A 25,643-nucleotide genomic window follows, 5' to 3' on the forward strand; every position below is an offset into this window, starting at 1 on the left:
GGGGGGGGGGGGAAGAGACATGAGCTCACTGCAGTCTGGAGATGCAGTCTGAGTATGTAGTCTGAGGATTGGCAGAGACACGATCGCCCCTTCAGTCTGAGGCTTGGTAGAGGTAAGCTGCCTGCTCTGCTTCTCTGATCTCTCAGCTTTCACCCCCTAATATCTGACTCTGGGTTTTTATTATTAATACCAATTAGAATTCATGCTGCACCATGAACACAAGTCATTGGCAATGAAATAGTCCCGCCCTAAACTAAATTCAGCTCAGTCATTTTGGTCTCTAGACTAGCTTCCCATTCCTTTTTTGGTTTTAAAAGCCCTAACATAAAGCAAAGAAAAGCCAGACTACAATCCACAACCCCAAAGAGCCTAGACAACAAAGAGGATCCTAAGAGAGACATACATGGATCTACATAGGAAGGAGAAAAAGATAAAATCTGTTGAGTAAATCGGGAGCATGGGGGTCATGAGAGAGGGTAGAAGGAGAGAGGGGAGGAAGGGGGAAGCAGAGAAAAATGTATAACACAATAAAAACAATAAAAAAGAAAAAGACCTAGTCACTCCATTATTTTATTTATTCCTGTTTGTTGCTGAGGGTGGAATTCAGGGTTTCCTACATACCAGTACATTGTTTGAAATGAGCAATACAGGCTACCAGACACAGGTGAACCTCTTCATGGCTCTACCCCATCAAGTAAAGTCAGCCACACTGATAAGAAATGAGGTGACAGTAGTGAAGCAGGGCTAGCTACTCGCCTGTCACTCCATAATAAAACAACATAGCGGGCTGGAGAGATGGCTCAGTGGTTAAGAGCATTGCCTGCTCTTCCAGAGGTCCTGAGTTCAATTCCCGGCAACCACATGGTGGCTCACAACCATCTGTAAAGAGGTCTGGAGCCCTCTTCCGGCCTGCAGGCATACACGCAGACAGAATATTGTATACATAATAAATAAATAAAATAAATAAATAAAACAGCATAGCATAGCACCTGACGCAGGCCCCTGCCTTAATGGATGACGGAGGCTCAGTCTTGCACCCCCAGCTGTTCAACATGGGTGATTGCAAGGACAACACCTCCTCTGCCTTCCTGCCACCTCTCTCCAACCAACCAACCAAACAAACAAACCGGTTAAGGTCTCTGCATCCGAAGGCCTAGAGTATTTATCCTGCTAGAATGCAGTAGAAACTCCATGTTCTCACAGGCTTAGCAATTTAGCCTAAAGACATTTTCCATAAAGTTTAATCCTAGAGTAACAGTAGCTACGACAGCAGAGGGAGGAGAGAGATGCTAAGATGAGAGATGCTTTTCTAAGGGATAAATGGGAAGGTGCACAGAGGGACAAAGCTTTAAAAGAACATTTTCATCTCACAAATATAAATGCATCCCAGGGAATAGGGAGACAGCTTATCGTCTGGTCTCTGGGGAGTTGATGCTGGTTGCAGTGAAGTCAGAGTTACAGTACAATACAGGCATGCTTGTGATGCCCGTCGCTGTACCACTGGGCCCATCTGCTCTTGCAGTACAGGCTTCTACCCAAGCACCCAATTAATAATGTAACAGCCTTCTCAGATGTTAAGAAGAAGTTTCTGGAGAGTGATTCAGATAAAGTAGGTTTGTTTAAAGGTGTTTTTTTTTTTTTTTAATATGGATTTCCCTGTGGCAAACAGAAGCAGACTTAACTATTCCACAGGCTGCAGACATGTGAACTCTTCCTATACAGAATCACTTATTTGAACACTGAGGCCAGTTAATGTCTGCAATATGCAAAGTATGGGAGTCTTTGAAGTCTTCCCTCTCACTTTCAGAAGCCCATACTAGGGTGGTGCTAGTGAGAGAGGTGTATGGGAGTGCAGAATTAAGGCTAACAAAGTCCAAATATAAGCACAAAGAGTCCAGTAATTAATCGTCCATTAGAATTTAGAAAAGAAAGCCTGCTTATGCCTGTTTAAGCATTAGGTATGTAGTTTTTATTTGATGTTTTATATGTCTCTATGTATATATGCCACAAATGTGTGTGTGCCCCCAGAAGCCAGAAGAGGGCATCAGATCCTCTGAACTGGAGTTACAGGTGGCTGTGAACTGCCAGGTTTGGGTGCTAGGAACTGACCTTGGTGGGTCCTTTGCAACAGCACCAAATGTTCTTCAAGGAGAGCCATCTCTCCGGCCCCAGGAATGGAGACTTAGAAAATTTCAAGTGGCAGACTCCAGCTCTATACACAAGTGTTTAGAGAGACCCTGGAGGTCCGTTTGTGGGAAGACAACAACTATGATTGTGCAGTATTCTTGCTTTTCAAACCCTGAACAGGCAGCAAGGAAAGGAGCCCAGAGGCTCTGTCTTCAGGGCAAGGAAAGTGCTTCACTGGCGGGATTATCTCCACAGTCACTCCTAATTTTTACTGTTTTTTTTTTTTTTTAATCAGCAGTTTTAAGAAGATTGGCCTTCACACAGAGCTCCCTCTTTTCATCCCATGCAGAGCAGAGGGATGATCCTACAATTTCTAAGCCAAGCCTTTTTTTTTTTTTTTAAAAGAGCAATTTGTTTCATTTTAAAGTAATTCTGCTTTCCTTAAAGCAGCGATTCATTTTCAGGCAGGGACAGTTAGTTTACTTAATTAGCTCTGCCTTTATTACTCAAAAAATCTATTTATTTCATATTTGAGAGGCTTTTATTCGGTATAACATGGCTTCAATTATTCTGTGATGTTATATTGAGAATACTCAGTACAGCTTCTGCCCGAGATCTGAAGCTGTAGAGAAATATATGCAACCTGAATAAGCCTTCAAGGACTGTGTGGAAATCAATTCAGCAAATAAAAAAGCAATTGATTTAGCAAATTAATATACTAACTTTAAATATCCTTACAGAAAAAGTACTTAAGGACATATGCAGACAACCAATAGATAAAGTGCTATTGAAAGTGATACCATCTGCTCATTTTGTTTCGATGGTTCAGCTGGAGCCATTACTCCCTGATACATACATAACATAAGCCCTCTTGATCCTGACCCATGGCCTTCAGCTTAACAATTTCCCAGGCAGACCTGCACAGCAGGGCAATGTGCTTCTCAGTAGACACTGGCAGTGTCGACAGGTACACCACACCCTGAAATTTGGCGTGAGGCTCAGGAATTCGGAAACCCTTGAGTTTTTGGTGAGTTGGTATATGTGAGCCAGATCCCAGAATCTGAATCAATGAATGAAGAAGAATCAGCGCTCTAGCTATAAAAACTCTGGGTCCCATGAGTATAACTCGGCATCAAAAACATCCCTTGTATGCAGCCCCCATTTAGCTCCCCTTGTCTGTCTAGAAGATAATATTAGAGATACTCCATGATAAACTATAGTCAAGGCTGATATGAGATGAGAGCCATGCAGATGTGATGATGGCCTTTGAGTTAGTGTTTAAGTATTTCTGGTGCAGGAGATGCTGTCTTTTTGTTTGTTTGTATCTAAAGAGTCCCTGAGTAGCAGAGAAGAATGGAACATGAATATTCACATATTCCTAAGTTTACTTATTAGTCTTAGTGGGCCCTAGAGGCAGGCACTAGAGCTACCCCATGGATATGAGGTTAGAGACAGCCATGAGTGCTCGGTCCATGGGCTAACAAACACTAGTCGTCAAATCACACAACTTCTTAATTGTTGAGGTGCTTTCTAGATGGAGTTGGGGAAGGTCTCTGAAGAAGTGAGATTTTACTGTGGTTTGAGAGACACTATTACTTAACTAAGTAAGAAATGGAAAACACACACACATGCATAGCTCCAGTAGGAAGGAAATAGGAAACAGGCCCAGAGAAGTCTGAACAAAACTGCAATGCGTTATGGTGTGCTGAATGGAAGGTTCTAGTAACCATTTTGATAACCATCCAGCAAAAGGCCACAAAAAGGAGAGACACCATCAGATCCCCATGGAAAAGCTATGGCTTTGATTATGGAAAATAAACCGGAGGGAAGCTTGGGAAGAGATGGGAAAATGAGACAAAAGTTCAAATTCTGATGAGGCTTAGATTTGAAAAAAACCACGGCCAGGACTGTGTGGCTGGACGTGGTGGTGACAGAGGAGAAAGCAGTAAGGTTGATCCCCAGGGGCACAGATTGCTGGGAACAGAGGGAGGCAGTCACTAGACACAATCAAAGAAGCAAGGCAGGCTAGCTCTGAGACACTGACTTCGTAGGATCTCTCTCTGCACGCATGCTCTGGCATGTTCATAAATGACAGTGACTGTTGCCACCCTGAACTTGAGTGGAAAATATCCTCTAATGACAACTGTCAATCTGATGTGGCAAGCTGTGCCTCTGGTTTCAAAGATGTAATTTATATGCTAAGGGTTAAAAATAAACGATACATCATTATGTATGGGGTGCCATTAAAAAAATAAAAAAAGAGGGAATGCTGAATTCATTTTAAAAACACAACCTCAGACTTAAGTGGAATTGATGCCTATGTTCTTGACTGTGGTGTAGCTTTGAGAGTCTCATTAACCCGGCACATAAATCCCAAACATCTGTGAAGGCCCTGCTCACTCTCAACTGGCTAGTGAAATTCTGTCTTACCTCTCCAAACCCTGCTCTCTAGAGTTTCGTTCCTAGTGTTTACCTCTCCAAGGTAAGTGGCTCTTGCCTTTCTATGACTTGGTGGGTTTTGCTGTTGTTGTTTTTGAGATAATGTCATCTTGCCAGGCTGGCCTCAAGCTCAAGATATACTTAAGGCTGTTCTTGAATTTTGGATCTTTCTGCCCCATCCCCCACGCCCTGGGATTATGGGCATGTACTACCATACATACCATTTGGTACTACTATACCAAATGCTTTGATTCTCTTCAAACTACAATTACTAATTGGAATGAAGTATAAGGCCACATAGGTATGAAAATACCATCATGAAACCCATTACTCTCTATGAGAAAAAAAAATACACATAGAAAAAAACCCTTCACAATTATGGCCCAAAGACCTGTCTTTCCCATGGGATTGCAACCTCCTCATAATTCCAGAATTCAGTCCAAGCTATCACTGAACACATCATGGTTGCTTAGTATATTCCCAACTAGACAATACTCAAAACGACCAGTCTCCTATAGACCTTTGGGAGTGGATGTAAACATCCTCCATATCCCTCCTGTTCACAGTATGCATTCAAACTTGCTTCTCTGTCCCCTGCCACTGCCCCACCTGACAGGTAGTTCCTAGGAGAATGAAGGAAATTTGAGGTGTTCACACTGAATCTGATCCTCCTCTTCCTCCACCACACAACATCCTTGCTTGCCCCTCCTGCTTAGGGGTGGGTGATGAACATTCATGGCCACAGGTTGCCACACACATCTGTAGCTGTGGCTTCTGCTCTCTCTGTTGAGCCACTCCAAGCCTAATCTGCTTAGTCACTAGAGTAGCCTGGTCTCACCACGTCAACAACGAGACAGTCTAATAACAACTTGTAAAAAAAAAAAAAAAAAAAAAAAAAAAAAAACTCTTGCTCCATTCTCCTGCCCTGGCATTCCAACCAGAAATAAGTGCTTGCCCAGAACAGCCTTTTCTGAGAGACGTTCACATCCTGAACCAGATCTGGGAACTAGTTATACGTGGTTTCTTAATCACCCGTTTCTTTCTGTCTAGTTGTGTTTAGTCCATCTAACATACAATCAAGAGGAAATGTTCTTCAGGGCAGGAGGCAGTCTTCCAGTAGCCAAGGAGGAGGGAAATAACCTTTTGAAGGAAACTACTGATCATCACTGAACAGTGGCCATGAACAAAACTGAACAATAGAGACTATTCTTGGCGACAAGGGCTTTGTCGTCCTGTTTGACACACCTGGACCCTCTTCTAAAACCTATCAGTTTTATTAAGTGTTTTTATTCAGCTCTTTATTCCTATAGTCATTCACTATGGCCGTGCAACACATACATGTCTGTTTAGTTTGAGCCCTGTTTCATTTCCACCCACATGAACTCCATGAGGGCAAGTGCTTGGTTTAGCTCATTGCTGTGTTTTCCAATGCTAAATAAATGAACAAGTGAACTAAAAAAAACATTATTTTCACATCCTACATGGACAGAGGCAACAATCCTGAAAGGAGATGGGTGCCTTTTGCAATCAAATACAGAATCAGAATCCTAACCCTGTGACCCCTTATCTGGCTTTCTCTGATAAATTACCTTATTCAAAATAGGCTTTTAAGTTTGCATACTCAATTGGTCCATGGTAAAATAAGAGCTTCTAGTATACCAAAGAATTCCTTCCTCCCAACTCCTATGTGCCAGTGCCCCAGCTCCCCACCCATCCACCCAGAAAGCCATCTGAAGCGATTATGCACTGGCAGGCAGGCATCAGGAACATATTTTGTTGTTAGAGGCTCAAGTACACACAGTGTGCAAGAGCGCCCGGGAGAGCCCATCGGGTCGCCATTCTCATCTATTCACATAGCACACTGTGCACTGTTCCCAACGGAGAACAGTCAGGCTGAGACTGGAGAGGAGGCAGGAGTCACCTCAAGTGCTCAACTGCCAGTCACTCACTTGGTTTTTTGTCCTCCATTTGAAACAAGTATGATCAAAATAAATGTCACACTATGGCAGGAGAAACCACCATTTTTTCTGGGTGGGCTGAGCTAAGGTTCGTTAGCAGGCATTCAGTCTGTCCTGTCCTTCCCCTGGGAGCTGCAGTTCTTCCTACTGACAGGTCCATGCCAGGTTTAGACCTCATGTCTCAGTCTTCCTCAGTGCGGGCCTTGACATCCCAGACATCCTATACCTCTTTCCCTAGGGAGAACTGAAGCTGGGGTACCTACAACTTCTTTGAAAGACCCTCCTCGGTCTGGTGCCAGTTTATAGATTCCCCCTTCTTCCCAGTCAGAAGCTCTGGGATTCTTTTAAAATAGAGGCACCACTCACCCCCAGATTCTGAATGAAAAAGTGTGGAATTATCTCCCACAGGGTGCCTGACAACCGCCCTCACTCTGCTCAGCTGATATCAGTGCCAAGAACCCAAGGACCAAACTTTGAGAAACACAGTTCCATATGCACACATGACAACTCCTTTGTGTGTATATACACACGTGTGCGCGCGCACACACACTCACACATAAACAACACATTTTAGTAATTTTCACATAAATGCTTTCAGACCCACAGAGCCCAACTATCTTCGCTCATACTTGCCACAATTCATTACTGTAACTCCCCACTCTCCCCCTACTTCATCTCTACACAGCCCACCTATCAGATTACCTAAGTTCATTCTGACTTTGCTTCTCCTCTGCTCACAGTCCTCCCATAATTCCCTGTGAGTAGCAAGACTCCTTTAGCCTGGTGCTCAGTGCCCTAGAATTAGCATGCTAAGGCCTGAGGATGTGCTAAGCATGGGAGGCGACCCTGAAGAATGGCTTTCTCATTACTTACAAGCATAATTAAAAATATATTGAAGACAGTAAAGATGTTGTAAGCCCTGCATCAGGGAAGTCTAAAGGGTCAGCAACCCTCTCCAAAAAGACTTTTTCCTCTATCTCCCATCCTCCAATCAGCTTTTCCTGAACACAGCAGAAGAGCTGGGCCTTCCTTGCAAATCCTCATCTTGGGAGAATCACTCCAGTCAGAATAGAGTTTTCACTAACACACACACACGCATGCATGGACATGCAAACACACGAGCACACACACATATGTATGTTCATGCAAGCATGAGTGTGCACATATACACATTCACACAATGCATGCATGCACATGCAAACACACGAGAACACACATATGCATGCACATACAAGCACACACACACACTCATGTATGAACATGCAAGCACACACGCATGCACACAAACATGCACGTACACACGCACACAAACAGAGTAAAGACACAGAAGAAGGCTGTGGTGGGGAGCGGAGAAGGGCAGGTTGGGTGTATGATGGAAAATAGGAATCCAGAAGGAAATGGTAGGAGAGAACCGTGAAATGCCCAGAAGAGAGATATACACATGCAAGCAGCCAGCCTCTAACCTGCAGAGACTAAAAAGAGAGGAGAGGGGAAAAGGATGAAGCATGTCTGCTAGGATGAGGACACACAGAGATGGAAATATCCCTATCTTCACTCCAATCAGAAAGCAACTGCCCACCTTCCCTCCTGCCTCAGGTCCAGAGAAGCCTGCTGGTACTCTGGCTGGGTTTTCTTTCTGCCTAAAAAAATCATGTATTTTTTACCTGAAAATATCTTGATGAGTGGATTATCACCATTAAAAATTTAAGTGAGAAATAAACTGCTAATTACTGCCACAGGCACGTGGGCATTATTCAAATCTATGCTACAAAGGAAAGACTCACCAAGGCTGAGTTGACATCACTTACTGAAAAACAAGAATTGAGATGGGTGTTTGGGGTAATTTCTAGTATAGATAAATAGGTGTAGAGAGCGATTCTTAAAAGACAGGACACAAGGAACAGGGTCAAGGCATGCGTCTGACTGTTTTTGTGGTACAGTTTGAGGGTCAATCTGAGGCTGTCAGTAGCTGCACAACATTGGGAAAATCTCTTCCTGTGGAACCAAGTTCTCCAGCAGGGCTGTTTGATCAGAGACATTCTAGCCCCTTGGCCCGGGATGTGTCTGACTCCCACCCTCTGCAGCAGAGAGGCTAACAGCACGAGCTCTGATGTCAGGTTAACTTGGGCTTGAGGCTGGGCTCTGCCAGCAGGTGTTGGATCAGAAAGAAGTGAGTGTACTTGACCTCAGTCTCCTCCTCAGAAAGATGGGGACCAAACTGCCACCTGCCTTATGGTGCTGGGATATTAACTAGAGAAGGCAAGTGAAGGGATTAGATGTCCAATCATACTTCCTCTTACAGCCAGTGAACTCTGAGCTCTGAACAATGCAGCTTTTATAAACAGTTCAGTCTCAAGGGTTGGAACTAATCTTTCCTTTGATGTTTGAATTTCTCCCATTGCTCTTATAATAAAGACAGTCCATTTCAAGTTCTGAAGTTGGTTCCTCAGATGTGTGTTCTGAGAGCTGACTGTGTGCACAAGGTGTGTGAGCCTCTCATTCCTAGATGTCAATCTTTTCTTCTATAGGAAAAGTTAGTTTCCAGATCACCATGTTTTGGTTCCCCCCTTTTGTTATTGCTGATCATTCTCAAGGCAACCTGCAATTCTCACTTTTTATTCAGCTTTTATTACATAATACTGTCAAGTGGATTATTCAACGGCCAAACTGGTCTTCTGATTAAAGAGCTACAGTCACTACAGTTGGTAAATGGCTGGTTATCTGGAATTGAACACTCACAAATCTCTTTCAGGCATTCTTTTTCTTTGCAAACAAAGTCAACAAAGTAAAATCTATAATTTTCCACATGAGGCACCAGGAAAATTAATGCAGGAAGATTCCCTCGCAGTTCAGGAAGTCTGGTCCTAATCGTACTTTTCATCAATTCTGAACATTGCTGCCAAGCGAGCTAGATCTTGCTGCCACTCCCGTTAGCTCATAGGACTGGATGCTTAATAACAAGATGCTCTTTTTAGGGGAGGCCATAGGAGCCTCAAAGGTGCCATTGCCCCATTCATGACACCGTGAACAGACCCACCTTCTTCCAGCCAGCGGTAGGCATTTAGCCAGACTTCCTCTTCCTGTTCTGCCTGCCTATTCACCAAGAAGCAGTGCAACTCTCATCCCCACCAGAGGGAACTCTGCCGGACTCTACCAGGCCGTCATTCTTTTGCTGTCTGGCCTGAACGCGTGCTACTAGTAAGTCCTAAGGTGCACACATCCTCTCTCCAGTGTAGGATGCTTCAAACATCTAGCACAGAGACTTGAATACAGTAAACATTAAAAAAAAATGCTTTATAGTATAAAGACACCTTTAGAAAGTTCAGAGAATCACCATTCAAAACAAAAGCCTGGCGAGGAAGAAGGGGAGGCTGAGCAGGATGACCTGCTGCGGTGTTCCCAAAACAGTTTCTCTGACCACGAAAACACACAAGCAATTTACTTCTCCCAGAAAGAATAAATGTCTAGTTACTCCTTGTTCCTTCCAGCCATATGAGGTCTACGTGGGCTTGGAACTGGCCGTTTGCATACATGGGAAGCCAGAGGAGTGTCAGGACCATAAAAGGCTCAGGGTAGAGAATGGGTGATGCTGTCACGGAGTGCTTTTATTGCTGTTGCCCAATATTGTTCTACACTAAACAGAAAAACAAAACCAGGACTGAAAAATATTCCATACTAATTGCATAGCAGGCATTCTTCGCTTTCTTCAGTTTAATGAGTCCAACTCCAGTTGTTCCTTTAAGATGAAGTTCCAGCATTCACCTAACCCAGCAGGGAGAAAGGAAGCTGAGAAGACACCTGTTGGGACCAGGAGAAGGGAGGCAGGCCATTTCTGGAAGCAGGTGTTTTAAATAGTCTCCTCCACTGGCATCTTTGGATTATATATTTCCGCTTCACTCTTACTTCAAGCATTAAAGGACAAAATATTCCTACCTGGGCAAGATCTAACTCCAGAAATGTCAGTGGGGCAGATGGCAGAGGCTGGCGTGCTCTCCATCATCCCATTGGGGATTTCTAGCTCTTTCTTTTGTCTGTCTCTCCATTTTACACTTTTGTCCTCCCCAGCTACACCCGTTTTAATGCCGTCCATGGTTAAGTCTGTTTCCCTCCCTTTGCTCACTGTCTATCTCTGTCTTTGCCTGGGATATGTGACCTGTCTTCCCCTGTATAATCTGCATCTTTCTGTCCCCCACCCCCAGTCTTATTTTATGACTTTCTGTGTCTCTCCTGAGGCTTTTCCTAGGGCACCTGGAATATGGATCACATGGCCTACTTTCTGGTCCTGGCACTCTTATTAAATGGCTGTGTGGTTATAACCAAGTCACTTCACACCTCTGGGACTCAATCCCCTCAACTGTACAGCAAGTTTTACTGGCTGTGTTTTCTGGCATTGAGAGTTTTGAGATTTAGTCGTGGAATGAAATGGAATCTTTATCAGACAACCCACATGGCAGACGCTGCGGAGTCCCCAACAGCACAGGCACCAGGGGGCACCCGAGGACCAGGAGAGAGAATGTGCTGGTTTGTGCTAGGCAGGCACTGTGTTTGCATTCTGTGTCATGAGGGAGGTACTATTGTTACTGGTCCTGATTTAGAGATGGGAGAAAAACAAAAACCCAGAAGCATCATGAGATGCAGTAGCTTGTCTATGTCCTGCTGGCCACAGAAGCAAGACATATTCAGAACAAGATTTGCTGACTCCCGAGCCTGCGCTGGTGTCTGCCAACTCTGCATTGCCCTGGCCGATGACAGCTGCACAGCAGCCTTCCATGCAGGCTACTGAGAAAACACCTCTGGATCCTAAATGTGCTTAGGTATCTTGGGTCCAGACTAAGAACTCTCTCTTCCTTTAAGACACCAATCCTGATTTCTCCCAGCATTGCCTGAACTGTTCCAGGAATACTCAATTACTCCACATGGTGCCATGCTCTGCTAGATCTGTTTTGTATTTTCTTGTATCATTCTAATGAACCGACCAGGTATCTCAGCAGTATTTAGTTCATTCTGGACCCATGAAAGAGACCTGAACTTCTTGAAAAATTGGTGAGCATCATGGGATGCATGAGCACTGAGACTATATCCCCCGCGTCCTCAGCCTGGGCCAGGAACACCAAGAACCTCAAGATGTTATATCACAGTTCTTGTAGGCTGGTTCCACATTCACCAATTAAACTACCACTGCATAGGTGACGGAGAGCTTCTATTCACTCAACAGAAGCAGGTGGAGGGGTTCTCTAAAATCCCTGGTCAATTCTTCAAGCACAAAGAGAAGCCCAGTTTCATGTAGACACAGCTAAAAGCTACAAAGAAATCAGAAAGAAAGAAATCCTGATCTCTGCTCTTGAGCAGACTGTCACAATCAGGGCACACACGATTCTTAAATGATGGTGGGGTTTGATGGTGAGTATGCTATCAAGATTTTATTTCCGGAGACTGAGCCTCATGTAGCTCAAACAGGCCTTGAACTCACCATGTGGCCCGAGATGACCTAAAATTCCTCACGTTAAGTACTAGAATTACAGGCACATACGTCCATGCCAGACCCAAGCAAGGAAATAACCTGAGCCGTCTACGTCCCCAAACTAGGATCACTCATGCAAGGTTGGGAGTCAACAGACAGAAGATGGCATCCATCACCCCAACCCTCAAGCATGTGAGTTCAATTGCCTTTTGAAACACAGTTCAGATAGCTGCCAGGCACTAATGATTGAGTCGATGTCAGGTAAGCAATTGAGATGCACCAATAGATTTCTTCCCCTTCAGGTTTTCTCACACCTCCATGCATGTCTATATGTACAGAGAATAAATGAGTGAGCCAATGATGAAGCAAGTGGGATGATGAGTGAAGAGCTATACTCTCAAAAGTCACACTTACATACCCAGAAAAGTCACACTTACATACCCCGAAAAGTCACACTTACACACCCTGAAAAGGGCAGTGGAGTTGACCCTTCTGAGAATCCAGTGTTCATGAAATATCCAAGCCCCTCTCACACTAACCCCGATCTTACATCTGCTTTTCTACTTTGCCAACAATACAATAAACAGAGACACTTATTTTTTAAGATATCATAGAATAGCCATATATGCATCCTATTACTTTTTCTTCCTTATAGTATAGATGCCATATGGCTACAAGAAGGTCTGATGACTACAGATCTGTGAGAATCTGAGTGTGACATGCTTCCCTCCCCATAGCTGTCCTGCAGCTCTCCAGAGGCCTGCCTATGTTATGGCAGGAGGATGACGAGGAGCCCAGCACACCATCCCACTTGTACTAGTGGCCATTATTATCTTGGCGAGTCACAGGGAGTTTATGGAAGTAGCCACACCCCTCTTTTGTCCCCGTGAGGCTGGCCTGGCGCTGCACTCATCTGTCTCGCTTGCAGGTCAGACAGCTTCCCTGATCCCTGAGCTCCGGGTGATAAATTTATCTGGACAGTTCCAGATGGCGTGAGCAGGCAGCTGCCTTGCCCGCTTCTCCCTTCCTGCCAGTCCCAGCTCTCAAAGTTGATTGACACACCAGCCATGCTCACCCCTGGGGACTGACATATCCTTATGATGACTCTGTCACACGTCAGTCAGGAAGGGTTGCCACAAGGGAGTCGGGGAGCCCAAGAAGGAAGCGTAAGCCTGAAGGTCCCTGTACTTATGCCAACACCCAGAATGTGTAACAATGGTGGGGACACTCCCTCGCCTGCCTGTCCCCCTTGGGCACCTAGTACCAGGCTCCTGCCAACAGCAGCTGTGAAGACATGTAACCAGGCTCTCATCGTCTCACACTTTGTTGCTCTTTCTGGATTATACTCCCTCCCGCAGGAGAATGGAAGGAGAGTGAGCTGACACTTCCTGTGTAGAGAACTGAAATTCCACATAGCGGGTGTTTGCACTCAGGGTCTCATCCTGCATCCCAAACAGAGTGAAAGGAGCATGACCTTGGCTTTGATCTTGAGTCCAGGTCCTACTCGGCTCCCCGACTCAGCGCAGGGCCCCAAGGACAGAGAAACAGAAAGTATAAAGGGGAAAGAATGGGGATTACCTCTGAGTGGGCGCTTCTGGCACGGCTATATTGTTGCAGTCAGAAACAATCATTTCATTACTGTCTGCAGTGATGGAAGAACGGGGACTAGCACAGTAATACAAAAAGACAGACAAAGCCAAAGTGGCCTCTGGCCATGGGATGTACAGGGACTGATAACCTTGCTTTAAATTGGCTTCAAACGTCCAGTTTTGCCAATAAATCACAATAGCCCCTATGCCGCCCAACCCCTACTCTGTCGGTTCACCTTGACCTTGATCAAGGAATGGGTTCACTTTACGCAGAGTACCTCAGAGTTATCTAGTGCCTCCCGGCCTGCATGAAGAGGACATGTGTTACCCGACTACGAGGAGTTGCTACTCCTCCCCAACACTACTAAGAGCTGCTCAGCACGATGCATGACATTGACAAAGCCAGTTTGTTGCGGTGTGTGCAGGGACAGCTGACGCCTGAGCTGCAATATTCCCTTTCTCAACGCAGACCTCCTCGAGCCTGGTAACCACTCGCCAGCATCCTGAGATGGGGGACGGGACGTGGAGCGCTGAGCCTGTTACCTGCTGCACGTCCTGCTGGAAGACACATAGCTGCAGCCGCTGGTGCAGCCGCACCTTGCGGTGCTGCCAGATGCTCTCAAGCCGCCGCTGGTGGTGCAGCACCTCATGTACCACGTCCAGCACCTGGTGTACCGCCTTGGAGTAGTTGGCTGTGGCTGTGAGAGACTCGGAGTTCCCAGGACTCAGGGGACGCTGCAGGACGTCCAGCAGTGCTTTGCCATCCTGGCTGACCTGCAGAAAGGAAGGGAGTTCAGGTCAAGAGCCCCTGATCAAGGGACAGCAAAAACAAGCAGGGTCAGTCAGAGAGAGGCAAGAAGGGGGTCCTGAAGAGGCCTGTTATCCTCAGTCCTCACCAAGCTCATCACAACCATGGAGTGTGCCAGCCATGGTGTCTACAGCCTAGAGAACAGACCATCCAGGGTAGAGGGACAGAGGGGCAGCAGGACTGCTGGCCAGTTGTGTGCGAAAGCCTCTCTCCCATCTCCAGTGCAGTTGACTGCACAGGGCAGGGGGTCCACTCTGTTCTCGGCCCTTTCTCTGATGTCCATGACAGGGCCTTGTCATATGGTGGATGCTTCCTAAATATTTTGAATGACTATCTGACTACATCAGCTGGCAGAACTTCAAGTCAGAAGGAAAGCCACATGTGCCACCACCCTAAATCTCTCAACTTCCTCTTCCTCAGCCTCCTCTGTGTGGCTCCAAGTTTCTAGACATGCTAACAGAGGCACTGGTCCTCAGTGTCCTTGTCTGTAAAAGGGAATGGCGGTGGGTATTAAATGAGCTAGCACACGCAGAGTGCACAGGGCACAGAACACAGCGCCAATATCATCTTATCTTCATCTCTTCCACCTCTCTTGCTACCTTCCTCTTGTATTTCTTTTCCTTTCTTTCTTTGATTTTTATTGCCTCTTTCACCCTTACTTCTCCCCCTTCTTGAAGTGCATCTTTCTAGAAGGTGCAGAGTAGGGTAGGGACCTTCAGACTGTGGACACCCCACTCAAGTTCCTGGATTCCCCAGCTTTACCTTTAGTGCTGGCGGCAGTGGGTACTGTATCCCTGACATTCCTGTCTCTGGTACCCACCCTGCCACAATCAGAGACCCTGCTCATTCTGGGGAGTGGCAATGTAGGATCAATACCCATGGCCCCACTGTGCCTGGCAGAGTTCCCACTGAATGTGTGCCTCTCCCTCTTAAAACAGTGGATATTGGAAAAACTGACGGAAATCTTACAACTCCAAATTTATTTAATTAGAATCAAAGTTGAAGCAGGCGTGGTGCTGAAATGGCCTTTTCCTACTGCGAAGGCAGAAAGAGGTGTGCTTCCCTATCATCTACGTGATGAGCCAGGAGCTCTTACCAGCCTTGCACCTCCCCATACTTCGCCTCAGTCTCAGGTGGACTCCAGAGCACAGAAGCAGCTACGTTCTTCTTATAAGGATCAAAAAATTTTGTTGGGGCTAAAAGAAGTGACGTAGTAGAATTAGGTTAAGGCAAAAGAGGAAAGTACCACCTACACCCACCCACCCATCCACGCCCGCCAGTCCCACCTCCTCAGTTAATCACTAATGGGCTGGCAGTTTATAGATAACACAGAGATACCCTCTAGAGGTGTGAACAGATGGCGTCCAAGAACTAAAGCCAGGGCAGTTCTCCATGGGGAACTCTGAACACTGTATCTTAATACTCTGCCAAGGGCTGTGTGGTGAAGACAGTGGGCCAAGTCCTAGACATTCGAGTCAACATAACATCCATCTCTGGTGTGGGAGAATTGTCTGTATTCTGTCAATCATGTTTTAAACAAACACTGATTGGCCAGTAGCCAGGCAGGGAGTATAGGCAAGTATACAACCAGACAGGAAGTAGAGGCGAGGCAAAGAGAACAGGAGTATTCTGGGAAGAAAGAAGCTCTTTCCCCAGTCCTTCCCAGACCTCAGAAGAAGCAAGATGTGACCTACCCTGCCGAGAAAGGTACCGAGCCATGTGGCTAACATAGGTAAGATAACAGGTTAATATAAGATATAAGAGTTAATACAAAGCCTAAGCTAATGGGCCAATCAGTTTATCATTAATATAGACTTCTGTGTAATTTCTTTGGGGTTTACCAGCTGTGGGAACTGGGCAGGACAGAAACCCCAACAAGCAGCCCCTCCTGTTACACATCGCCATGCCTCGGTCTCCACAACTGCAGAGGCTTAGAGGAGCTCCAGCTCGAGATGAAGAGGGGCAACGGTTTGTCCATCTGTGAATGTCCCCTCATGGATATGAATGAGTGGTTACAGGCATCAGCCTCATCTGCTCTCTACTTTGGTAAGAGCACAGGTAGAGGCCCAGTTCTATCTCAAGATGAAGCCTTGGGGCCACTTGTTTCAGAACTGGGGAGATTTGATTGAGCTCAAAAGCACCCTGTGTGCTTCCTTTCCTGACCAAAATCTTCCCTGTCTGTCGTCCTCACCGCTGTCAGGCCTCAGCTGGGCAGGTACACGACACACATCATCCTTACATTGCTTGAAGCTACTCAGGAGGTTCGCTTCACAGAGGAACCCAAAAAGCCCAGCATGTGGAAGCTATTTGACTGGGGTCACACAGCTAATAAGCTGGGGAGTCCAAGACTCAAAGTGTCTTCACTCTGGCAAAACCCTCCCTCTGACCATGAAAACTCACCTGGAGCAACAGTTATTAAAATGCAGGTGAAAATCCCCAGTTTCTGGCATTCTTCTTCAGTCTAGAGGAAAAGCCTGAAGACTGCATCTTCAACAGCCTTCTCAGGGCAATCAATGCAGGCAGGGTGGGAAGCCATGGCCATGACCGCTTCTCCCTGACCTTGCCCCAGAGGAGACGGGCCAGCGGATCTGAGATCAACTGCTCTCTTTATCTGGCTTTCTAGCCGCCCATCTCTTTCACTCAACCTTTTTCTTGGGATCCAGGCTAGTTAGCAGACATTCATATTTGTGTTTGTCTACATGTATGTACATGTGGCCCCTTTGGGAGTATCCCACAAAATTCCTGTTTTCACCTTCCACCCTTCAGCATTTCCCGCCTTTGATTTTTTTCTTTTCATGTGGAAGAGGCGTTCACTTTGCCCTTTGCATGAATGGCAGCTTCCTATTCCTGCACACAGTGGAACTACCTCTGGCTCTTTCAGGAGAAAAAGGCATTTGCTCAGTGGGTTTGTTTGTTTGTTTACAGGGGTGTGAGCGTTGGTGTTATGCATTCTTTTATCAATAGGAAGGCAGATTCTGAAGAGTCAGCCTTGCTTCTTCACACCTTCCCTCCCACAGGAGAACATTCACCATCCACACAAGGTGAAGTGGTGTCTAGGTATATGTGCAGGAGGCAGAATGCACCAGAGTGGGCCTGGTAAAAGCGCAAAACATATCTGCCCCTGGCTAGAGACGCCAGAGCTCACAGGTCAAGGTTCCTAAGGACGCCTCTGGAAAGAGGAAAACTTTCTTTCCTTAAAGTCCAACCCAGGTTATTCCACATCACAAACACCAGCACTCCAGCCCCATCAGCCAACACACACAGATCCATGATTGTCCTTCAGGTCCTTACCTCTGTGTAGGCTTGGGTCACCTGCTCATACAAGGACTGGTGGTGGTGGATGGCCAGCTCCAGGTCCTGCATCTCGGAGGGAAGGCCACCTTCGCTGCACATCTTGCACCAGGCATCCACTCCTGACAGAAACTGGAAAGAGATGGCAGGTGAGCAAGTCTGGGACACAGGGTGGAGAATGAGTAAGTTAAACAGCAGAGAGGGCCAGATACCTTGGGAGCAATGAGGAGAAATTGTGGTTTTTCAGAAATACCTTCAGAAGGCTGAACTAACCCCTGCTACAAAGTTCAGCCAAGGAGACATTTGGAAAGTATAGTTTTTACAAGAACTGGGCAGGGCCAGGCAACTGGATGTTCAGTAGGGTGTGTCACGCAACATCTGCAAAGCACAGGCACCTACACAGCCCACTAGAGACCATAGATAACGAGTAGTCCTTGTACATTTGGGCATTTGACAGGGGTTGAAGGAAGTGCAATGAGAGTTTGCTAGCTGTGCTTTCTGTGCACGGGGAATTATGGGGAGAGGCAATGCACACTTCAAGAGTATCCTTGGCACCTCCTATAGGGTATGCAGAGTAAGGCTCAACAGGACTTTCATTTGACCCATGCTCTTGAGGGCTGAACACGAAGGGACATAGCAGGGCAGACTGCACAGTTCCTATAGAGGCAGTGGGTCTTGGGATGTGGTGCACAGACAGACCTTAGCAGACAACAGATTATTTAAAAATTAAAATTAACAACTGTAGAAAACTGTGGGTCTCCGTGTACAAATGGTGAGCTATCTAAAACCACTCAGGTTTATTGGGTAGAAAAAAATTCACCTTTAAGTGTCAAATAATTCTTCACCCAACAGTCTGGAATGGTACTGTCTGTGATTCCCTTGCCTGGGTGCATAGTTCCATTTAAATTAATTGCCTAAATACCTTATTATCTCATTGCCTAGAACAGCCCATAGAGGACAATAAAGAGCCGCCTAATTAAACACATAAAAAATAGTCTTGAGTCCTCCCATCTTTCCTTCCTTCCTTCCTTCCTTCCTTCCTTCCTTCCTTCCTTCCTTCCTTCCTTCCTTCCTTCCTTCCTTCCTTCCTTCCTCCCCAACCAAAGAGAAACATGGTTTTGTGACTTTCCCCAAAGGACTGGAAACACCTGAGGAAACTGTGCTAAAATAGATACAAATAAACTTGCTTTTGAGCCAAACCAATCCAAGGCAGAAAATGCCAAACCAGCAGTTCCTCTCAGTTCTGGCCCTGTGTTTTCTTCTGCAAATATGTGACCACTCATCCTGGTATCTGTCAGTTTTTAGCCCCTGGCCTGTTGGCTGCTCCACTTGGTTTTATATTCTGTGTCTTTACATCTCTTGGCAGTTCTAGAAGAACTGCCAGGTGTTATTCAGTGCTACATGGGACATACTGGGAAGCTTCCTGCTGGGTTATTGTTCTACCCCTCAGTACTTCACAGAGGAACCTGGGAGCAACTTGACATTCTGGGGTCCCCTAAGGAGAGAGGGATTTCCCTGTTTCAATCATAGGAGTCCTATAGCAGGCCCTATAAGGCTAAAGCAAGGAAGCCAGAGACAGAGGGAGGGACCAAGTCTTCCTTGCTAACTAGATAAACCCAGAACAAAAGGAGCAAGCGATAGAGCTGAGGACAGAACAGGCTGGACACCAATGTCCTTAGGATCCTAAGAAGGCACCAGCCACTACTTAGTTCCAAGAAAAGATGTGGCTAGGTCCCTACACTTTTGTAGGTCCACGGTTTTGATTTATAGCAAGTATTTATCTCAGAGTGGGGGACAGGTGAAAAAAAAATAAAAGGATGTTGGGTCAGTGTGTTCAACAAATATACATGGTAGTAACAGCGGCCAGTTATAAGGTATTAGGTGGCTTACTGGGCCCATCTATCACAGCCTGTCTCCTCCCAGCAGCCCTGGGAGACTGACAATAGGCTCACACCAGAGAAGAGGAAAGGAGTTTAGAGTGGTGGCGTTGACATGTCCAAAACTTAGGAAGTAGGGGACAGGGTACAGAACCCTCATGTCTGGCCTCAAAGTCAAAGCTCCTTCAATGGTTCCATGTTGTTGCCATCCCTGATAGACTGGTGAGGAGGAGAGACTTAAGATCCCATTATGTGTCTGAAACTCCTTTACAGGTGGGCTACCTAACCAGAACGCCATGAAAGGAACTTCAAAGACCACAGGTATTTAATGTTAGTCACTTCTGGCTTCAAACCTCAGCAGCCCAGACTGTAAGATTTTAGCAGTGGATCTGAGAAAATGCTTAACAATTAGTACACACATGGATGTGTGTGTGTATTGATACACATGAGTACATTACAAATTTTATTAATATAAAGAATATGTAATCTACACTTTACAGAGAATAGCACACACAATGCCTCCTATTGTAGTTTCCTGCGGCCTCCCACTCTCACAGGTGCTTTGGATAAACGCTGTGTCCACAGACAACCTACAGATGGTAGTAAGTGACAAGCTTCAATCGCTCCCACACAACGCTGCGATGTCTTTGCTTACGTTAGGGAGTAAGCCCACAGCTTGCCTCCCCGGTGACTTGAGTGTGAATACTGAGAGGTAATCCTGGACTTTATGTGCTGTTCACACTGTAACTGCAAAAATCTCACCCTCCCCTTTTCTCAGCACTCCGGAGGAGATCATCTAGCCCTGCACTGCAGGGTTTGATGGCTTCCATGATGTAAGACTCTCCCATTTTTAACACTCTAGACTACCAGTGTGACATTACTGAATGTGAAGTGGGAAGGGGGGCCTACTAGTAGCACACAACTCTTTGGCATTTCAGTCACAGAGAACATAAAAATAACCCCAAGACCATAGACTATGCTGAGATGTAGTACCCAGGAAGTGGTGAGCTTTAAGGATGCTTTTAACATATGACAATGTTACTGACAACTGCTGGTTGTCCAGGATTTGACGCACCACAGGCTCTAAGGCTGGTCATGTACCCTGAAATTCAGTGTTCCTCTTTGTAAAATGGGCGCACATAGCTACTGCATGTAGCAACAGTAACCACTATTTCCACCCATTGCATCATTACTAACTTATTATTACCCACAGCAAACGCCTAACAAATGCTTCCTGTAAAATTAGTTTCCTCTGCTTCCCTCAAGTTGGCACTCTTCTTTCATTCCTTTGTCTCCATTCAGAGTACATTAGTCAGATAGTCAAGACACACGTAAACACAGGCACACAAGCCATGTATAGATACGGAAAACAAGGTTTATTATCGAAGCTATTCAGCGGGATTTTAAAGTTGTCTATGGAGAGCGTGCACGCATGTTCCTGTGCTGCCGTGCCCTGCTCTTGCACGCTTCCCACTACCACCGTCTACGACAGGTCTCTGGGTCTTACCTGCTCTGCCTTCTGGTGGAACACGGCAGACATGGCCAGGATGGTGCTGCGTTCATCCAGTGCGGCAGCAAAACTCTTCCACTCCTGGTCTAGCTGCGTGGAGATCTGCTTGATTTGCTGGGAGGCATAATGGCCGGCCTCTGAGAGGCGGGAAGCGACAGACATGATGCGGTTGATGTTGACGTAGGCATTCTAGGAGGCAAGGCAGAGTAAACACTTAGTGGGGGGGGTGCAGACTGAAAAGGTAGCCATCACTGGGGAGAGGGGTACCTGGAGAAGGCGACCACCCAAAACCAAAAGCCTGAGAGACTGGAATAGGTTTGGCTTCCATATCTATGATAGACCCCAGGAAAGTCCTTGTGTAAAGCTGAGACATTTCAACTGAGAACCAGAATGGACTGTATGCCAAAGACTAACACACATCAGCACAATCACCTTATCCAACTCCTATGGAATCCTCAAAGCCAAGGAAGCTACTTTCCACACAGCACTCTTTGGAAGTAGTGGATCATGGGATGAGCTGAAGGAAGCAAAGGTATCTATCTGTCTTATTCTAGAGAGAGCTGTACACAAGGCGTAACTGTGCCCTACAATATGGCAGAGATGGTAAAGATGTGGTAATTAAACAGCTTCCTATCACCAGGCAAAGGTGTCCTTCCTTCCTACCTCCCTCTCTTCTCATGCCTGCCAAAAGACCTCAGGTAGGTAGGAGCCACTAGCTAGGGTGTTCATAAACTCAGAATTTAGAGGCCACAATATTTCTTCCACTCGAAAATAAGATCTGTGGGCCCCCTTCTTCTCCCTGTGTGACTTGATGTCGAACGGCACCAGGGGTGTTTCTAATGCACCAGCAGGAGCTTCCTCGACCTGCTGTCTCCTTTCACGCTGGGTTTTATTTCCATCCATTCTCATTTTTGCCTGCCTATTAAAAACTTGAGAACATGTATGTTGTTTCCTACTAGGCCAGCAAAAAGCTCTCCGGGAAGGAACGAGACAAAAGGAAAACCCCCACCAACACAGTGCCGTGGCCATCCTGATTATTTTGAATGGTTCCCTCCTATTAATTGTCTATCAAAGTAGCCATGTAATGTGACATCTTCGGGGAACTCTTCTGCACACATGATGCCCAGAGGACCAGGAGCCAGGTTATTCACACTCTCACTTTTTGCTACAAATCTCAGATGATGATAAATGTTCCTCAGTGGCAGCATTTACTCTGGGGCTCTGTGAGCTCCGCTGTAGTTCATTAACACCGGAGGGGGGGGAGGCTTAATGAAGGTTCCTTTATTTTCCTTTCCCACAGTCCCCATTCATTTCAGCTGTCCCCCACGTCCACATGCTCCATCCCAAAGCTGGCCCAGGCTGATAAGGTCTCTTAGTCTAGAAGGTCCCCGTGGAAGTTTAAAGGTTAAGCCAAGCACGCAAGCACAAATCCATTCTGATATCTAATGGCCTCTGAGCCCCATCTCTGTTTTTAGCTTGGCATGAGCCCTTCTGTGCATTCCCTTAAGAGAGCTAGAATATCTCCGGCTGTTGCCATGTGAAACAACTGTCCTTTACAGAATTACGGATCATTATCAGCACCGTTTGCTGACTTAGAAAGCTGAAAATTTAGACTATTTATAGAACTGTCAGGGAAAAAGAAAAAAACCAACCTTGCACTTTGAAATAGAAGAGGGAAAGGGGGAGAAAAAGGAAGAGCTGGCTTTAATAGTTCTGCCTTCTAGGGGCCAGCACTGAGGCCCTCCCATATTTCCTGCTTCTGTCATTGTTTTTGTCCAGGTTCTTCATGAAATAGACCTTGGTGGAGAGATGTCAGGAAAATCCTCAGTTTAGACACTCTCCCCGGAAGCACAGCAAGGGGAAGGAAGAGCTGGGAAGGATAGGGGTTTATTTATCAATGGGTTAGAGTAGCTGGGTTCATTCTTTCTGGAGGCCTTTGAAGAAACTATAAAATGTACCTCCTCATGGCCTGGCTGACAGGTATGGAAGTTGAGCTATTGGCACGTTAAGCTTCACTGTGCAGTGGTTAAGCCCCCTCTAGAGTAACTCTGGCATGTGTAGCCTGACCTCCCAATAGGCCAACCATGCCCAGAGGCCAGAGAGCCACCATCTCAGAGAAACACAGGAAGCCAGGGCAATCATCAGCAGGTGACCCCCAGGGGAGCTATGGGCAGGGAGATGGAGCACTGAAAAGGCCTCACAAGGCTGTCCTCTCAACTAGGTTCACACCCAGGAAGGTTCTTCTCCTCCCATTTATACACAACTCTCTACAGTTTTCAGGTTTCCTGTCCTGGAGGGGAGCCCAGTGTTCAGCTTTGGTCACACAGGGCACAAGAAAGGCAGAAGAGCAAAACACTCATTACCTCTGTCACTGCGCTGTTTCCCTCCTGCCCCTACCCAGGGAACACAGAACTTTCTAGTTATTACAGATGTCCCACTGTGGCCAACTCAGGAGCCTGTTAGCAGCTTGTCACACGTTCAAATATTTATAGAGAGTGAGGCAGGCGCCGTGTTAGGGGCTGTGAGAGATCAAGGAGTGGGACGGGATTACTGCGCACCCCAGGGTTCACCATGTAAGACAAACCCTCAAATAACTATGATTTAAAGTAATATTAAATAAGTTCTTCCACAGAGATAGAAGCTAGATAGATAGAATACAGAAAGAGAAGGGTTTGAGCCACCAACAGAGGTGGTGGGAAGGGGCTCCCCATGTCTGAGGGAATGGGGATGTTGGCAGTTCTCCAAAGTCCCCTTTCCCTAAGCCTGAGACCACAGAGGAACACTAAAATAAAATTAAAAAAAGACCAGAGCTAGCATATTCTAGAGACCACCACAGAAAATGTTCTTATGTTTCTTCATCAGTGGGCAGGGAGCTGTCGTGCTAAAACTAACAAGCAGTTACGGGTCACAGAAAATGCCAAGGCAACACCCCGCACAGCAGCGGTAAGAGACGGCTGGCTCATGCGTTTGCTCGTGTTCTCCCTACAGTTCCTGTGCAGGACGCCGAGACCCCCAGGCAGTTACACACCAGATACATCATGCTACATGCTACTTATAACCTAGAACCCGAGGGAAACGGGCAGTCAGGTTCTAAAATGGCCCCGAGTAACAGGACAGTTGCGAACAAAACGTGAAAGGCAGGGTGGCAGGGAGAGTCCACCGCCTTAAGAAAGAAAGAGGGACGTTAAGGAGCCTAAGTGAGCGAACCATAGGGAGCTGGGTAAGCAGAAACAAACGGCTCTGCCCGGCCTGTGGCCGGTCTGCTGAGCGGCTCTTTTGTGTGATGGTTCTGTCTCTTTTAGAGAACACCGAGAGTCTTGTTTGTCTTCGAGACACTGCCAGCAAGAAAGGACATCACGGTTCTTTAAGCCTTTTCATCTGCTATAGCTGCTTCTGCCCCTCTCCCCCTCTCCCTGGCTCTCCCCTATTTTTTTTCCTGGACATCCTCAAATGCACATCTTTCTATTAGTCAGGGCATCATGATCACTGGACCAGAAGGAAATATAGATGGATTCTGCTCCCGGCAATGACACTCACTTAAGATAGATAGCATGATGCCCCTGTGACTCAGTTTCCTCACTTATAAAATAAGAGAGCTGGGATGGTTTGAATAGGTATGGCCCCCGTAGATTCATGTGTTTTAGTGCTTGGCCCAGAGGGAATGGCACTACTAGGAGGTGTGGTCTTGTTGGAGGAAGTGTGTCACAGTGGAGGTGAGGTTTGAGGTCGCATATGTGACTCAAGCCACATCCAGTGACTCAGAGTCCTTCTGATGCCTATGGATCAAGATGCAGAACTCTCAGCTCCCTGTCCAGAACCAACCATAACTGCCCGCACACTTCCCCGTATCCCATCATGAAGATAATGGACTAAACCTTAAAACTGTAAGCCAGCTCCAATAAAACATTTGTAAGAGTTGCTGGGGTCATGGTGTCTCTTCACAGCAACAGAAACCCTAAGATAGGAGTTGAGCTAAGTGATCTCAGATCTTCCATTTCTGGGCCAGCAGCACCTAGGAGGCAAGGACAGCACTGCCTACCCAAGAAGTACATAGCTCAGTCTTGCGGTCCATGGGCCACATCTTGGCTCTTCACTGCCTTGCGGCACGAACATCGAGTCTGGAGCTGTATCTCCTGAGTTCTTCATGTTCTATACAACCAATGGCCTGCCCTCCTCACTCTCTTTCCTCTTCAGCCACCCTCCCTCAGCAAAGCTTCTCAGACAACCCAGAAGATAATAACTTGACTTGAGGAGTATCTTTGTGTACAAAATGACATCAAACTCATTTTGTAGCTGAAGCTGACTTTGAACTACTGGCCCTTCTGCTTCTACCCACTGAGTGCTGGGATTACAGTATGCTGAGAGGATGACTATCTTCTAACATCCTTCAGAATAGATTAAGTTCTCCATATAAACTCGGCACTACTATTAGCATCATCATCTTTTAAAGTGCGGTATACTACGAGCTATTACTTTGATCTCCTCTCCAGAATGCAGTGTGGTTGCCTCATGGTCTGTTGTATCATCTACTATTATCCCTCATCATTTGGTTCCGAGCAGGAAAAGAAATGAAGACCAGCAAA

General features: G+C 46.2%; 1 protein-coding gene across 13 annotated transcripts in view; it reads right to left on the minus strand.

Annotated features, from left to right (window-relative positions):
- Kalrn (kalirin RhoGEF kinase) overlaps positions 1 to 25,643 on the minus strand; it is a 603,131-nt gene that overhangs the window by 322,019 nt on the left and 255,469 nt on the right. For all 13 annotated transcript variants that reach the window (XM_050159714.1, XM_050159713.1, XM_050159712.1 and 10 more), the window contains exons 7-9: positions 21,058 to 21,249; positions 17,674 to 17,805; positions 14,118 to 14,348 (exon numbers count right to left, since the gene is read on the minus strand). In XM_050159714.1, the coding sequence (XP_050015671.1) occupies positions 14,118 to 14,348; positions 17,674 to 17,805; positions 21,058 to 21,249 (555 nt within the window). The remainder of the gene's footprint in view (positions 1 to 14,117; positions 14,349 to 17,673; positions 17,806 to 21,057; positions 21,250 to 25,643) is intronic.

This window comes from Alexandromys fortis, unplaced genomic scaffold (assembly GCF_014885135.2).
Source record: "Alexandromys fortis isolate MF-2015 unplaced genomic scaffold, M_Fortis_MF-2015_v1.1 scaffold_119, whole genome shotgun sequence".
Lineage (NCBI taxonomy): Eukaryota > Metazoa > Chordata > Mammalia > Rodentia > Cricetidae > Alexandromys > Alexandromys fortis.